The 18120-nt window shown below is 41.6% G+C and overlaps 1 protein-coding gene across 5 annotated transcripts in view; it reads left to right on the plus strand.

Annotated features, from left to right (window-relative positions):
- smap1 (small ArfGAP 1) overlaps window positions 1–18120 on the plus strand; it is a 190508-nt gene that overhangs the window by 35262 nt on the left and 137126 nt on the right. For all 5 annotated transcript variants that reach the window (XM_049600392.1, XM_049600393.1, XM_049600394.1 and 2 more), the window contains exon 4: window positions 4780–4855. In XM_049600392.1, the coding sequence (XP_049456349.1) occupies window positions 4780–4855 (76 nt within the window). The remainder of the gene's footprint in view (window positions 1–4779; window positions 4856–18120) is intronic.

An 18120-nucleotide genomic window follows, 5' to 3' on the forward strand; every position in this document is an offset into this window, starting at 1 on the left:
GCCCATTTGTGCGGGTGGTCATCATTCTTCACTCTTTTGAAGTCCATTAGTCGTTCTGACAGCAGTGCCGCTGGCTGAAAACAGCAGATAACAGACCCAGGATTAGAGGAGCTACCGCCTGAACGTGTGTGAGCGTTTTCTATGTGTGCCTCTGTCTGCATACTCACACATCACTTTGGCCCTGCTATTTACTGTGCTATGCATGTAAAATGACGAAATGGAGTGTGATTCCCCCGCCATATTTGCCATTTTGTTTTCAACTCCTACATTAGTGTGTGTGTATTTATGAATGTTTTTATGTGTGGACTCGTTTATGTTCTTTGTGTACTTGCAGCTGCAGAGTGGAGTTTGACTAGTAGGGCCAATAAAAATATTAAGTGTGGTCTAGTACTTGTAATTAGCCATATTTTATCTTTTTCTTCATATACATTATTTTACTCTTCACATCAGCATTGCATTCTTTTCAAGGGGAAAAAAATCTGTTTTCCTATACAGAGGTTTTAACTTATAGTTTACATCTAATTTCACCCACAACACTTAGGACACATTCGAGATACTCACTCCAAACTGGACAGTACATTCAGAGCACTATTGCTAGCGTGCTAGCTACGCTAGCTCACCCTGGCAGCCAGAAACGGTGGTCCCTTTAAAATGAGCAGTGGTTGGAGTTACTGTATACTGTTACGATTAAGAAGTTGATACACAGACACTAGCGGACGCAAGCATAGCTAGCTAGTTGAAATCTTAACTACTCCCACCACTGTAAAGTGATTGGCTGAATTAAGAAATGATACATTTTTGACTGACATGGGGTTATGAGCCTCTCACTGGCCACATTGAAAAATAATTGACAGATACCCTGCCCTCTTAAACTCACGAGTGTCTATGTCTAAAACGGTGGCTCTGGAACTTGCATGTGCACGTTTAAAATGGTGGCTCTCTGGCTCTGCAGGTCGATGATATTGTAGCATTGTAGAAACGTTATTATCACCTGTGTACCTGCCTCAGCATTTAGTTTTAATGCATGGTAGTCAACATTGAGAGAAAAAATATTTTTTCATCCTATGAGAACTGTGCCATGAATTACACATATGATGTTTGTCAATTTTGAAGATAATTTTGCAAATTAAGAAAGTTCCAGTTTGAGAGAGAGAGAAAGCAGTGACGTCACACATATCTACACAGTCTTATAGTTTTGAGACAAACTGTGACTTTCTTGACTTGCAAAATGTTTTTTTCAAAATGCCAAACATCATATTGCACAATTCAAACAGGATTTAAAAAACATTTGTCTCATGTCATACACTACTGTACATATTTTTTCCAGAGTAAGGTTCCATGGTGGTCCACCAGAAGGTGGGAGACTTTAAGAGACTCTCTATATGCTGCATGGCAGCTGCTAACTGCAGCATCTCAATAGAAATAATAAAACATATGGGCACGTACTTGCTCTAATTATTATTAATATTTCAGTTTAGGGCTTCTCCTTTGATAACCAGTGTCATTTTGTCAGTTATACATTATGATAGATATTAAATCAGTTCAGCTGTATGACATCCATCTCCTCAGAGCTGGACAGCACTGACTGGACCGGATATAATGTATGTCAAAAGTCAGCAATGGGCCCATATATCAGTCTCAGACCTTCATATATCAGACCTACATAAACGTACCATCAGTCATCAGTCATTTAACCTTACATTACGGTCATGTGTACATAACATCATATAATTTGGCACACATTTATCCAATACACTTGTACTGCTTTGCTGAGTGTTGAAGTGTTTCCAGTTTATAGTAATATAAGTGCTGTGTTTGAGATGCAGCTTCAGCAGCCTGCCTCTTCCATCCAATCTCGTAGCTTGACTCGTGCGGGTGGTGATCATTTTTATATCTTTTGAAGTCTATTACTCGATCCGACAGAAGTGTTGCTGCTGAAATAGGGAGATAAGACAGTCCGGATTAGTGCCGATGTACTGCCTGGTGTAATGGTGGCGTATGTTTAGGAGTGTGTGAGTGGGAGTTTGTGGGTGTGAGGTTGAATGTGTGTGCACACACTTTGTCTTTCATGGTATTTTGACAATTGCAGGAATCTTAATGCAAACACCATGGCCATCCATAGTTCATGTTGCTAATGAATAATACTTATTTCTAATCCATCAATTTAACGGAACAAAATTGGTCATGTCATTGATGCTATTTGGCAAGAAGATATGATTCATGTCTAGATGTCTTTCATCAGGGTTCCCAGTGATGATGACACATCGGCTTTCATCACTTTAACATGATTTTTTTTTGTGCTTTTTCCATTATGCTGCAAGGACCCCAAAGTATTTCTGGACTTTAACACCAATGAATTATTGACAATGAAATTCACGTATGTTCCGGCAAATCACAGATTTTGTTTCAGCAACGCTAGAGTTAATTTGTGGTTAGGTTTAGGCTCAAAAACCACTAGGCTACATTTAGGAAAAGATCACGTTTTGACTTGAAATACTTGGTTTTCATGGCACAATACTCGCTAGAAACACAGTAGCGGGTCACTTAAAAACACCCATGTTTTGGGCTGAAAAGCCACTGAAAAAAGAGCCATGGGTTGCTACCAAAACAACCTTGATTGGCGGCTAAAAAGCCACTGGAACCACAGCAATGACTCACTAAAAAACAGCTGGTTTTGTTGGTTGTTGGTCTCAAACAGTGGTCGGGAGTAAGCGCCTTGCCTAGCTGTCACTTTATCCACCATCCCCTCCTTTTCCTGATGACAAGTCAGCTCATATACGATGTCAATTTAGTAATGTAACGTATTTATTTGCAGCAATGTACAGCGCCAATATTTTTCTCTGGTGGCTGGGCTGTGTAATCTGACTGTGTAGATGCTGTAGCATGATATACTGTGAACTATATCCTGCCTTTCTCTTGGCTGCCATGTCTGCAGCCTCATTTCCCCTAGCGATAGCTGTCCCTGTTTTATCATGGCCCTTACACTTAATGACTGCTACCTGTGCTGGCTTCATCAGAGCCTCCTGTAGCCTCTTCATATCTTTTTCGTGTTTAATGGGGGTTTTTGCTGCCGTTAGAAAACCCGATCTGATCCACTGTGTCATCTCCACATGGATTGCTCCTACAACATATGCAGAGTCTGTGTAGATGTTCACTCTCTTCCCTTCTGACCATTCTAATGCTGCAATCATTGCCTGGAGCTCAGCCAACTGTGAGGACTCTTTCCCTGTCACCCTTTCCGTGAGGACTTCCTCAAACCCTGTTTCTGTCTGTCTCACCACTGCATATGCTGCTTTCAGTCCCTCAGTTGGATGCCTGAAACAGCATCCGTCTGTGAACAGTGTTTCCTCTGCGTTAGTCAGGGGCTTCGCCTGCAAATCTTCTCTCACCCTGGTGTCTTTCTGCAGCCAGCAATTTCTTTGTAACATTTACTGCCTCCTCATCCCGAGGAAGCTCATTTTGGGCCTGTAATGCCTTCCATAAATCATCAAACTCCTTTCCTACAGCCTGTCTCTGCTTATCTATTACTCCTGACAATAACTGTTTCCTAATCTCCCCGTACTGTGTTTTTACTAGGATGGGAGGACATCCACCCTGCTCACGACAGTCCCTGACGAACAACAAAGGTGTGTCAGTTCACGAAGTCTGACCTCCTGTCCTTTCCCTGACCCAGTATATTTGAGCGTAACAGAGTGTCATTGTGCACGCAAGGCGTTGTCCTCTTCTCATTGGCAGTTCCACTTCCTCCTTCACCACACCACGCCCCTGCCTCGTGTTAATCTGACTCCTTCCCGCTGACAGTGGGGGCGTGGTTCCTGTTTTGAAAGACAAGAGAACAACACAACTCCCTACACGTGCTGTACCTTACTATCTGTACATCACTTTCTATTATTTTTACCATATATGAAACTAATTATCTAAGCATTGCGGTATGTGCTCCTCAGATTTCATGTCTCTTCCTCTCCTGTACTTCTCCGCTTCTGCAAAGCAAACACATTCAGATCAGCTGAAATCATCTTAGTATTCTCATTGTTCACACATCTAAAACTTATATAGTGAAACACAACTGATAGTAAAATGCATAAAATCATTCTATTCCCAACAATGCTTAAAATGAATTGGAAGTTCTTTAAGACAGGTGTTTGTACAACATTAAATTTTGCTATATATTTAAAGACTGATAGGATTTGTATTAAAACCCACTTCCAGATAAGATGAGTTTGGCAGTGTTTGTGAAAGGAGCGTTAATTGCTTTATTTGCGTTAGCATTTTCTTACCTCATGTCCACATCAGCAGGAGCAGTATCTTCTAAAATCGTTTCAATCATTGTTACAAATAAGATTCATATAACCGTTTCCTTTTGCCGTCATGGTTAACATTAAGGCAAAAAACAAAACAAAAAACACTTGGGCATTTGTCTGGGAAAGATTGTGGTTTAGTTTGGAATATTAGATCATGTTCTCAACATCTTTCTCAAATAAAAAACAATTGTTCTCATTTTATTTTGGAGGACAGCCTCAATTTCTCACACATTATCTGCAACTTTAGCTTTAATCTTGTCCAGGAATTCAAGTTGCAAACCTCATCTCATTTCTTCTCTCTAATGCCTGCAGTATATCACAGCCATAAAATCGGGAAAGGAAAGACTGGGGATTATGTTTTTTTTCCCGTGTACCTGAGAACTACAATATATTATGTGCTTTTTGTCTCTGTCCTGTGTGCATTATGGATACTTGGATATGTTTGTGCCGTATTTCAGTCCTTAATCCTAACCTTTAGAGCAGTGGAGGTCTTCATTCGGGACAAGTATGAGAGGAAAAAGTACTACAACAAGGAGGCCCTGGCAGCAGCCCCAGTGAGTATCATCACTTCTTGTTTGTTACATTTTAAGTTTTAGTCCGTCACTCCATGTTATCATTATAGCTGTATACAGAGCTGCCATGGTTGGAGGCCATTTCATAAATGTGTGCATCAATTGCTGTTTGTTGCATATGTTTGATCTAAGGCTGTTTGATGCCAGTGTCTGCTACAGACAGACACCAGCTAATGTTTCCTTTCTTGTTCAAAGGTTCTCACCAACTAAAAACATTAGATACACCTGCATACTTAGGCTTTTATTTCAGGAGACTTCATATTCATGATCAAATATGACTGATTTCCCATCTCTTGCCTCTTGGCGACAATGGCAAGAAACTGAAAATTAATGTTAAAAGGCCAGAAACTGCATCAAAGAGTGTGTGCATGGATTTGGCTGCAGTTGTGTTTAAAGTTCAGATGTGCTACTTATCACATTTGGCATCCGTTCCTTCCACAAGACATTTGAATGGGTTTCAGCTCTGACTTGTCTGTGCCAAGGCCTCATGGCTGGCTCCCAGTATCTTTGACTCATCAAGCCTGTAAAGTTTGTATTTTTACAGTCGCTGACCTTCTGTGCACTTATATCTATCACCCTGGTAATGTTTTCTAACCTCACATGTGTGGAAAGGCAGTGAAATCCCTTTTAACCCTGATTTCAGCCCAAACAGCACAGTCTTATTGGATCTGATACCGAGAGTTGGTGCACAGAGCAGAGAATAACCTTTCAAAAACACTGTTATCTTCTGATACAGGTCTTTATCAGTGAGTAGAGATGTCTGTGTTTGTGTGTGTCAGTGTCAAAAGCAAACCGTCTTTTGTGTGGATAATAGGAGATTGTGTAGGTGTGTACGTGGGTGGGTGGATGCACATCTCCTTGTCTTGTTTCCAGAGAGATTATCTGTGTGAGGTGTGTGTTTTTGAGTGTTTCTGTGAGTGGGTTGTTTCTATACTGCGAGTTACGCAAGGCAGTGTGAATGCTCAGAAAAATTTGTGTGAAGCAGTTTCTATGTGTGTGTGTGTTCATGTTTAAACTCCTGTGTTCCCAACAAAAATTACACTCCCATTTCCACTCTCAGAAACATTACACTCCCTTGCAAATTGACTCAGCGGTCCTCGCTGTACTGTGTGTAAGGTAGAGCTGGACAACTGCAGTTCAAATAGCTTTTTTTTCTAAAACAACACTTCATTTCTTAACAATTCAAAGATTATAAGGAGAAATAATTTGGTTTGAGCCAAATATTTGGATTAAATGAGTATCCAGTCCAGATAATGTACTTTTTACATGTACATGTGTCATCTGAGTAAAATGTGTTACTTTTGGTAACTGTATTCTTTCTTGTGATGAAAAATGATATGAAACTCAATCATAAGATTGTTGTGCAAATAGTTTTCTAATAAATATAGCAACGTCTGATCAACCCATATAAATTTCAGGTTTAAAATAATAATTTATAATTAGGCTCCACCTGTTTCTGGTTTAAACTTCACCCACTTCCAGACTAAACCCTGCCCATTCCGAGTACAGATATGAATACAGATGATTTAGTTGGCTGAACAGACAGGCACAGACACAGACAAAGATACAGATAATGGTGTACTCCCTCATCCCTAGAAATAATGTAAATGCCACCAGTAAAAAAAAATGTTCGTCGCACCTTTTTCTTGTTGCCAGGCAACTATGCCATCACCTCCCGACTCTAACCTTCCCTAATAATCGATCTACCCTTTATTTTATTTAACTCACAGTAATTAGTAGCTAGTTCCTTAAAATGGACAGGCAGAGGGTACTTGCTGTAGCTCGGGTTGAGGGTAATAGGCTGTCAGCAAATAGTTTGTTGGGCACAGGGAAATGGAGATCTGTGTGGGTAGCTACATGGGAGCTGAAAAAAAGGGTGGATCATGGGGTGTACCACCGGTTGGTCCAGGAGCATCGCTTTGATGATGGTCATTTCCAGGTGTATTTTAGGATGACTTGGGGCAGTTTGGCAGCATGCTGTCTATTGTCGGGCCGTATAGCTCTGGGTATCCAGTAATTGCTACCTCCGGTTTCTCTTCCATTGTTTACTAACTGTAAACTTGCTGTTGTGACCACCACAGAAGGCCCACCTCTTAAATCAACAATGCCAGGTGTCTAAAGTGCAGAAACATGAGGCGCATAGCAATGCAAAAACAGCAAGCAAAAAGCTTCATTCTCACTAAAAACAGTTGCAAAGAGCCACCTCCAGCTGCTAAAATGCTTTCTGTGATCAGGCCTAAGTCAGCACCTTAACAGGTAGACGTTTCTATCACAGGCATTCAAGCGATGCTTGCCGCATTTCCCATTTCAGGTGAATGCATCACAAAAATCAATGTTCTGACCTTTCATCTTCCAAGTAACAATTGCAGCAACAGACAGTACTTAACTTTTAACTTCGGATTTAATTTTACTTACCACAAAAAAGGTCAACAAATTGTTAAGTGCCTGCTGAGTCATACAAATGTAGGGATTTAAAATGTGTGGTGTGTACTGGGTAGTAGCCCATTCCAAGGTTACACAATGAATCAATACTGGCAACAAGTAAACGACTGACCTTAACTTACCATCACTGTAAATTCATCCCAAATTATTTTCCATATCCCTTTTCAGTAATCTATTTCAATGTTTTGTTAAATCTTTACTAACTGTAATTATTTTTTACAGTAATCTTTGCATCTCTGCACTCTAGAATCTAAACTGAGCATGCATGTCCGTACTGTAAAAATATCAGAAGTATCTAATCTGTCATGGACAAAATCGTCCTGCCTATCATCCCATCTTTTTTAATCATTCTGTCATGGTATCAATGTACTATAGTAACTTGTGTGGTGAAACCACTTTTTACTAATTTATAGTGGAACTCACTGTACTCACCACAATAAGTTTAAACTTAAAAAGTTTGAATTTATGCATGGCTGGATTCCTCCTTCTTAATTTGTTAGTAATGAACTAGATCTATTATACAGGTAAATGGGCAAAAAGTTATAAACTAACATCGTTATAACATTGAGGACTGACATTGTTGACATCATAACATCATTGCTTGTTATGGCATGCTAGAGAGGGGGGAAAAAAGCACAGTTGTAAATAAGAAAATGAATAATGGCTGAATTTTGTTCAGCTGCTTTAGTTTCAGGGTCCTGGTATTGTTCATGCTGGCTCACAGACAAGCTCCCATGGCTTTCTGGGACACTTGAATAGAATAGAGTCAGCAATAATGTTATTAGTAACACCTCTGCTTTTCTTACTATGACAAGTCAGAATGTGTGCTGTGAAAAAGACCTATTGATGTCTTCCTTGGGTTCTTTTCTCTCCTTCAAACCTGTCACCAAAAAGTCAACTTTGAAATTGACTTTTGTAGGAAATGAGTTATAGATTTGTAGCTTACTTTTAGAAAGTTATTTCATTATTTTACTCACCAACTTTGGAATATAATCACTATTCAAAACTGGTACTAATTTCAATTATAATAGCTGTATAGTTGTCCACTTGTGGACAGCCATGAAGTAATTTGTGACCATGTCAACATTTTGATAAAGGACTGACTGAGACAACAAGATTAGATTAGATTGTCTGTCTCTATGTGTCAGCCCTGGGAAAGTCTGGCGACCTGTCCAGGGTGTACCCCATCTCTTGCCCAATGTCAGCTGCGATAGGCTCCAGCTCCCCTGGGACCCTGAATAGGATAAGCGGTTACGGAAAATAAATGAATGCTTAAATGATCTGCCAGCTGTCAGTCACTGAAATTTGATAACCACCAAGCTGAAAATGATCCATGTGATTGGTTAAGGGAAAGATGCACCACTCTGTTGTCCTTTTGATTTTTAGTAATTAGCTATAACTGACTACATGTGCTGGCGACAGTTGTTATTGTAGCCAGAAAAATAAACTGTTGCTTAATATTTTTTCACCTTTTACAGCTGAAGAGATTGTTGACAGTATAGCTCTCAGTGTAAATATCTGCTGTTTTAAGCAATAATCACTTGGCACAATCAATGATGCTCTTTCAAACTGCAATTCGTTGAGCCTCAATGTAAGGCATCAAAGTCTTACAGCAAACAAGCGCTCACACACACACTCAAACCAAGTATTGTAAAATAATATGAACAATGGAACGTAGAAGCGCACTGGCACACATTTCTATCCAGGCACACACTCCACTCGAGCTAGCACTGCTGCAAACTTAGAGGAGGATACACACATACACACAAACTGAACAGCGTTTAAAAAAAGTTGCAGGAATATGAAAACACTTTAAAACATGAGAACCAAATGCGTTACATTAATGCAAAATGTCTTGTTCACAGCGGTCTTTCTCTGGCACGGCTTTATTTCATCTCTCCGTTTCTTCCTCTCATTGTCTCTTTTCTTGTTTCCCTCATTCTCTTCTTCTTTCTGTTTCTCAGTTTGCCTTTTTCTTTCTCCCTCTCGCCTCCTGCCTCGCTCTCTCTGTTTTCTCTGGTTTTCTCTGAAGCATTGCCAGCAGCCAGACTGTGATCTAGGATCTGTTTCTGCCACCCACACAGACGGCTCGGCTTTTATATGCAAATTAATTATTAAAAACAACTCATTATCACTTTAAGCAGTTTGGTGCAGATGGAGAAAGAAGAGGAGAGAGCGGGCTACAGTAACCCTGAGCTGTGGTTTGTGTATGTGTGTGTGTGTTGGAATGAGAGTCAGGAATTCATTGGCTTGACTTATTTGTTGAGCACTTATAGAAAAACAGTTTGGGTCTCTTCATGCCTCTTCACTGTAATTACATCATCATCCTTTGCTGCATTTGTTTACCAGTTTGTTTCAATGATATTGGCAGCTAGTTGAGGACTGGATATGATCAGCGATAATACTGCAATATGATTGAGAATATTACAGTTAGATTAAAATCATTAAGTATTTCTTGAAGAAATTATAACTCCTGTGCTGGTTGTCCAGGAAAAATGCATTTTGCGCTGCTCGAAACTAGCTCTGCGCAGGGTTCGCCACCCTGCGCCACCCTGCGCTGCGCTGGGAAACTAGAGCCCAAAGAGTAATGCACTATAATTTATACATAACTGACTTAATTGTGAGCCTGTGATCATGTGACCTATGGACTGTCACCCATCATGTGATGGGAACAAAGGAGGAGGTCAAGTAATGTAGTATAAAGAGCGAGGAGGTTTGCAAAGAAAGGTGGTCTGGGTGGTGGATGGGTGAAACAAACATAAGACTTTGACACAGGACAGATTTTGTTTCCCCTGTGACACCAAAAGTCGATGTTGAATTATTGTAAGTTACACACATCCATAACACCACATTGCCATGCTACGTTAAGTACGTAAGGTGACAAACCAAACACCCAACCATGAGTCTTTTCCTAAAGCTAACCTCACTGGTAGGGGCGCTTATTAGGAAAATATTATAGGAAGTGTTTGCAAAACTTTTTGTAAGATATACAAACCATTGTATGAGGACCTGAGAAATGCAAGCCTCGCATTTCATCTCTGTTTTTAGTCTCCACCACCTCCTGAGAAAAATATCTGGCTCTTTAGCTGTTGCTCTAATGCTCCACTATGTTCACAAGTTAGTCACTAACTGTATGTATCTGCTGTTTGGTGCTGAGCCGGTTGTGTACAGTGGGTTTATCAAAGGCTTTGAAAAAAAGCAGCTGCCTGCTGCTGCTGGAGAGACACATGATGACTAAACTAAAACAGTACATTTGCGGGCCAAGAAATGAAAACAGTAGGTTTATCACTATGAGGGACTTATTTCACATTACTCATACACCCCTCTTCCACTAACATGGACAGGTTCTGTCCCTGTTTTCAGGCCTTAAAGGGATAGTGCACCCAAAAATGAAAATTCAGCCATTATCTACTCACCCATAGGCTGATGGAGACCCTGGTGAAGTTTTCGAGTCCTCACATCCCTTGCAGAGATCGATGGGGGAAGCAGCTAGCACACCTAATGGTAGACGGCGCCCCAGACTAACGTCCAAGAACACAAAATTGAATCCACAAAGTATCTCCATACTGCTCATCCATAGTGATCCAAGTGTGCTGCAGCCGCGACATAAAAAGTTGTTTCGAAAAACGTCATATGAACTCTGTTTTTAGCCTCACTGTAGCCTGTGGCCCAGACTGCTTCTCTGTGCTCCGCGCTCACGCATGCGCGCTTGCACGCAACCAGCAAAAGCATGAGATTTGCTTTGCTAAAACTTCACCAGGGCCTCCATCGGCATATTCAGTGTTTCCGCTACATTCATTTAAATTATTGCCGCCGTTGCTGCTCCTTCAAAACATTTATTTTGCAAATGCACCACCACCGCTCTGAGACATCTGTGCACTTGCACAGCGCAGCAGACAGTGTAGTGAGGACAGCAGCGGTGAGGGGAGGGGGGAGGGGGGAGTGGAGAGTGGGGGAAGGCTCCTATTTAGGGATGCACCAAATATATTCGTCCGAATATTGCAAAAAAACACATTCAGTATTCGGTGGAATAAGTGAAAAGCAAGGCCGAATAATAGCGGCGTGTTTTGATAACGTAATCAAGCAGCGTGCGGTGACGGACAGAGTAAAATGTCGGCAGTGTGGCGATATTTTACTCCTTCCGTCACCGCACTTGCATTTGCGACTAAAAATAGTTTTGTGTGGGCAAAATAAATTATTCAGCACGCTGTGTGAGTTCAGATTTCAACCAGCAGCAGAAACGAAACAGCGAATCCCGCCGGTTGTGGGTAAAACGGGGGTCACAGACACGGACAGGACGTATTCCTGTCAAATACAGCGGCGCATGATAACGGCTTACCGGCGACGGAGAAGTCCGGCTCCAAGTGAATAACTTGTTGTCATGACTGCCCAAAAGTACCTGGACAACCGAGCCATGGCGGCACACAGGTATGTGGCGTATCAGAGGAGTTCACATTTCTCTGTGGCAGGTAACGGCCCACAGACCTCACGGCACTTTAGGGACTGTTCTTTACTTATGAAGGGACTGTCAGGGGAGGAGGGTGGCTGGTTGATTCTTATTTTATTTATTTATTTTATTTTGATCCCCCCTAAGTTAATCACTTACTGATGCTGTTTTTGAAGTATGAATGTGTCAATAAGTAATTTATTCCATTGAAATATCATTGATGTATTATAGAAAAGTGATTTATCTTTTTATAAATGACAAAAGGCACAACTGCCTCATTTTCGCTGTGGTATCATGATACTACTCAGAACCATGATATTTTCACTGGTATCGTACCGTGGGTCCCAATTTTGGTACCGTGACAACACTAATCTGGAGGGGGTTCATCTGCAAAAACTAATGAAAAACTAAACAACGGCATTCGGTATTAGATACTTGGTATTCGGCCAAGGGATGTCTCTCACCCCCTCCCCCCGCCACCCCCGCTGCTGAAAAAAATCCTAGAGGAAACACTGTGGGTGAGTAGATAATGGCTGAATTTTCATTTTTGGGTGCACTATCCCTTTAACCATGCAGGACATTTTGACCAAAAATAAATTGGTTTGGAACCTGAAAAAGTGGTCCCCAGCTGGAACCAAAAATAGTGGGGCAAAAAGTCTGCCAACAAATACATGTTTGTACTCACCAGTTCGAATTAGAAAAAGACATTGTTTTGGAATCAGTACTCAGAGTTTTATATGATACTCAGTCCTCCTCCAGTGATAGTCCACATACTGTGGACATTAACATTTTGAAGCAGTTCTGCAGAAAAATAAATTTGTATCCTCAAAACCAGATATATGGTATTCACAATTTTTTAGTGCTTTTAAAAGTTGGAAGTGCTGGATATGTATTTGTTCGCGTGTGTGTGAGACCAATGGAGAGAAAGGTAGAGAAAGGACAGAGTTTGTAATGGACAGCTTGCTGTACTTTGTTCGTAGTGGGGTACATGAGTACATCCACTCCATTCCCATTGCCCATGCAGCATGAGCTCATTGTTCTGCCATGAGTGAATTAGTTGGTGTGTGTGTGTGTGTGTGTGTGTGTGTCAGTATGCGGACCACACATTATTTCAATGTTAGTGGAATCAACAAGACATCACAGTGCATCTTGCAGACCCTCTGTGATGAGCCCAGTGATTGGCCTAAAAATGTCACAAGAGAGCAGCACAGTCACCCTGGAGGAAGACTTTGCCTTTTTTTCAACCTTATTTGCCTGTGTTAGTCATACGGATGTCCTGTCTGCTGTGTCCACAATGCTTGCCAAGGTTCTGTGTGTTTCTACAGCCAGCTGTGGCAGCCTACTTAACTTCTGCCATCCGCTGACACTAAGTACAGCCTCACAGAGCTGCTAGCCTGGCTGTAGACTCTTTTGCTATGAGCAAAAGTTCAGTGCACATTTTTTTTTTTGTTTACCTTGTAACTTTGTTTTTGATTGTTCCTGTGTAGTCTGTTTTTCAACCCAATCACCAGGGAAAAATGTTGGCATTGCATGTTTCACCAAACTACAGATACGTATGTTACATTGGCATGTTCTTATGTAGCAGATACATTAAAAGCTTATCTTTCAGCGACGCTGTGGTTAGCATGAGGTTTGGTGTAGACGTGAAAACCACTTGGTTGTAGGTGAGAAAAGATCATGTATTGGCTTAAAATACGAGGTTTTGCCGGCACAATCCCTGCTGGAAAAGCATTGTCTCAGTAAAAAACAACTGCTCTCTGTGCCACCATTCTGGCAAGAAAGGCAGTGATGGGTTGCCAAAAGACACCCACATTTGGGGATAAAAAGCAATGGGAAACACAGCCCTAGGCCCCTAAAAAACACCCATATTTTGGGGCTGAAAAGCCACTGGAATAAGAGCCACTGGTCAGTAAAAAGTACTTTGCGGTCACATTTGCTGTCTAAATAGCTACTGGAAAAAGAGCCACAGATTGCTAAAAAACACCCACTTTTGGTGCCTTAGAAGCTGATGGAAAAACAGCAATGATGCACTAAATAACAACCGCTTTTTTTGGTTCGTTTGGTTGTCTGCAGCTTGGCAAGCGTCATGCCGAGGTGTTACGGCATCCACCATCCCCTCCATCTCCAACTGACAAAATCACCTCACATACTACATCACTTTAGAAATGCTGATATAATGTGTATGATTCGTAAGGTTTGGTCGTTTGTGTGCATGTGTGCGCATGTGAGTGTGTGTATCTTTCTGTCCGTAAACTGCTAGACCAATCAGCCTTTGTTTTGTGTGTACATGTTTAACTGTGCTCAAGGACCTCTTGTAGTTGCAGTGATTCACAGGTGTTAAAAAACTTGTTTTACTGACTTATTTTAAACTAAATTAATCAAAGTCTACTAACAAAAGGACTGATAGCCCAGCCAAAATTAACAAAAAGAGGGGAAGGCACTCAGACCAACCCATAAAGGGTTGAAGAATCTGGGCTCTTCCCTCTAACCTAAATCACCAAAACAACTAAACCTAACAAAAAACCCTGAAAATAGGACTACAGGTCCCACCAAAAACCCCCAAAAATCATATTAGTCACCACCCGGCTGTTGCCGTCAGGGCTGGAGGATGGAAGACAGTGAGCAAAAATCCCTGCGCCCTGTTTATAGGTGTCCCCCCATCAGACCAAACAGCTCCACCTGACGGGAAACAGACACACTTCAGTCAAATCCGTATGACTGCTGACTCCTCACACCTTTTAATCGGCTGGTCCACAGATTTTCCAGAAATTGGCTCGACTAAAAACAATAAGCCTTTAATCTGTTGCAGGCCACATTTTGTCCTTTGTTGTGACTCAAAAACTGACATCCATTTTAAAGCGGAACATCTGCAGATTAATTCCACACCTGATATGATCTGCTAAAGTTGTGGGTGCAGCTGTGACAAGGTTTTGACATTATCCACATGTACATTAAAATCACCTGTAATGACCAAACCATCACAGTCTGTGCATACAATTGAAAGCATCCTGGTAAAATCATCAATAAAACTTTGACGGTGCTGGGGAGGCTTGTATATAACGACATAGAGTATGCACGGAGATTGTTTTAGCTCCATTTTAAAGGATACATACTCAAATGATGAAAACACCCCAAATGACAACCTGTGCATAACCATATGATCTCTAAATATTGCACAGACACCTCCACTCTTTTTGTTTTCTCGTGTTTCAGATTCAAATTTGTAGTTTGGTGGAGCTGATTCCATTAGAACAGCATTACCTGTGTTTTTGTCAAGCCATGTTTCAGTTAAAAACATAAAATCAAGATTATACGAAGAGATCAAATTATTAATTAAAAATGAATTGTTAGACAAGGATCTGACATTAAGCACAGCAAGTTTCAGATTAGTTTCAGTAGGACTGGACATTATCTTTTTACAGAGGATATGGATTAAATTTCTCTGATTGGACAGTCTAACTGTCCTTCTGTAATCTCGTCTATATGGTGTGGCTGTAGATATAGCACTAGGGGAAAATATTGTCTCACAGGGCCCCAGCTTGATATTACCTTGATCATGGCTGTAAGTCCTGGGACAGCAGAGGCCCTGTGCATCCTAGCTCTTAGGGATACCAGCTCTGGGGGCAGGCAGGGGAGGACGAGCAGGGGGAAGTTTGGGTGATGGACCAGATGAAAACTGAGGGGGAGGAGCTGGGGGAGCTTTAGTTTGTGAAGCAGGAGAGTTGAAGCTCCTGTGTGACTTGAGGGGCACAGTTTTATATGGGGAAGAGTTCAGCATAGTTGGTGATAGAAGTCTTGACTTTGCTATATTAGGGGTGAGGGGAACCATCTTAATCCCTGATTTGATCAGGCTTTCAAGATGGTTGGGAAGGCCCGTGGGGGAAGGTGGGGATGAAAAGGAGAGGGAGAGGGACAAGTCTCTAGAGGGAGTAGATGTGGCAGGGGAGCCCAGGGCTGGTCTGTGGGTAGAGGAGGTGATGGGGGTGCTGCCGGGTCTGAAACTTCTGCTGGGGCCATCACAGACGAGTCCAAGGCCTGTTGATGAGGGCCCCGGGGGGAGGTGGAACCGATGACGGGCCTGAATCCTTCACTGGGGGCAATGGAGGCTGTTGTGGTGCTGGAGCTGAATCCTTCGCTGGGGGCGGTGGAGGCTGTTGTGGTGCAGCTGGTGCTGAAACACTGGCTCGGTCTCTGGCTTCTGCGACAGAGATGCTTCTCTCTTCTCTTTTCTCTTTCTCTTCTTGTGGTAGAACACACAGGAGGTGCTTCAGAAACAGAGCATTTTTCTGCCCAATTTTGTAGACTTGCAGATTTTGTTGATTTGGTCATTTTTCCCTGATAGTAGTTAAATGGTTTCTGTTTAGTCTATTTTAACTGTTTATTGTTGTTATTGCCTACTTTGATGTGCTGTAGCCTACAGACGAAGTTGATATCGTTGATGGTCCAGTTATGAATGACATGGATTTAAGTTGCTGTCTTAGTTTTTAAAAACACATTTATTCTCATAATTATATCGTATCTATATTTTACATACAGTGCCTTTTCACAGGAAAACGTGATCTGCTCTGTGCAATGCACTATGGCTTTGTCAAAAATAGACAAGGTGCATATTTGTATTAGCTTTGAGGATTCTTTTGAAACATGCTGCTGCGTGTCTACTGAAAAGCTTAGTCTCTAGTGGTCAAGATCAGCTTGGGTGGCCTGGCGGTGATCTTCACTCTACTGAGTGCGTGTTTTTAGTTTGTCTCCGTGAACAAATCCACTGATGAAGGTGATTCCAAGAAGAGATCTGAAATTTTGTTGTAATGAATGTTGGTGTGAAGATCTAGCACTCTCCATATTACTGTGCTGCACACATACACACATCTCATTTTCCTGTCTGTGTGTACAACACAAATATGCAAATTAAGAAAAGTAGAGCTCATAACTGCCACCAAAAAGTGAAATAGGGTCCTCTATAATGGATGCATTTGGGAGAAGCAAGCAGATTTGTGATACCTACATCAACCACGTCACAAAGTATAGCTCAAGGTCATTCAGTTGATATTCTTTTAGAACACTGTAGAATTATATTACCGTTTAAACATCTAAAACCGTCCCTCAGCCTCCATAATTCCTGCTTTATTAGTCCCTGTATAACTATTCCACTTTACTTCAGCGAATGTCCTCTGTAAGAGTACAAATGAAGCTCTTAAAGGTCTACCCAGCGGACAAGTCTCAGTTAAGATGTTAACCATCTTTCTGTCTCACTATCAGTAGTCGCCACAGCAGATAGCCAAACACTTCCATCTCCGAGTCCTAATATCTATTCAACCTCTGTTCATCCTCTTTCACCCAGCACACTCTACTCCTCTTGTTATCTATCCACCCTTTATCATCCTGCCCCCCCAATCCCTCTGTATTCCTTTCACTCCTCCCTCTTACCCTCCAGCCTCTTTTCTCTTTATCTTCATCATCAACCCATCTGTGCCTGTTTAGTGCTGTGTCGACATCTCCGGCAGCATCAAAGTCGGAAGAGGAGGAAGTTTTGAGAGAAGGAAAGAAAAAAAAAACCTAAAAGACATCAACAGAATAAGTAGGGGGCTAGAAAATGAATTCACATCTCTTCTGTGCTGCTTTCACCACCACAGGCAACAAGAGCAAGCAGTCGTTTGATGCCTTAACAGTTGAGGAGGGAGGGAGAAGGATGGAAATGGAGAAAGATGAAAAATGGAGAAAACATTCCTCTGTTCTGCCCTCAGAAAGACACAGTCAGTGTGAGTTTCCACCCTGAGGTGGTATAGAGAGCAAAGGAGGAGGAGAGGAAGGCAGTGAGGAAGGAAAAGAGGTGGGTTGATGTTAATGATGTAACCTCTTTCATTTTTACAGTTAGATGCTAAGGGGTTGTATCAGCAGTCCAAAATGGGACTCTCGTACAGTCCCGGTACAGATTTGCATTCCCTTTGCCTCATTTAAGATCCTGACAAAATCAAATGTAGCACTCTGTGTGTAATGACGTAACACACTCTGCTGCAAGAACAACTTGTTCTCACACCCAGCACGTCAAATACGGCACCTTGGTCAGTGACCCTTCAAACCATGACAGTCTCGGTACCCCTCTAGCATCAGTTTTGGACACTCAGGGACGATATGTCAATTTACGCTTGTTACTTGCATAGTGTCTTTTCAAAATAAACTTCTGGGTTCACAGAAAACATTGATTTCCTCATCAAAACCACTTTAGGTTTAGGCAACAAAACTTCTTGGTTTTGAATAACGTTTGTGGGTGAAATTACAACATTTGAGTGTAAAATAATTTATTTAGCCATGTCACGTGACATGTATGTCATGTTATAAAAAACATTTCACATGGGACCCT

This window comes from Epinephelus fuscoguttatus, linkage group LG16 (genome assembly GCF_011397635.1).
Source record: "Epinephelus fuscoguttatus linkage group LG16, E.fuscoguttatus.final_Chr_v1".
In the NCBI taxonomy this organism is placed as follows: domain Eukaryota; kingdom Metazoa; phylum Chordata; class Actinopteri; order Perciformes; family Serranidae; genus Epinephelus; species Epinephelus fuscoguttatus.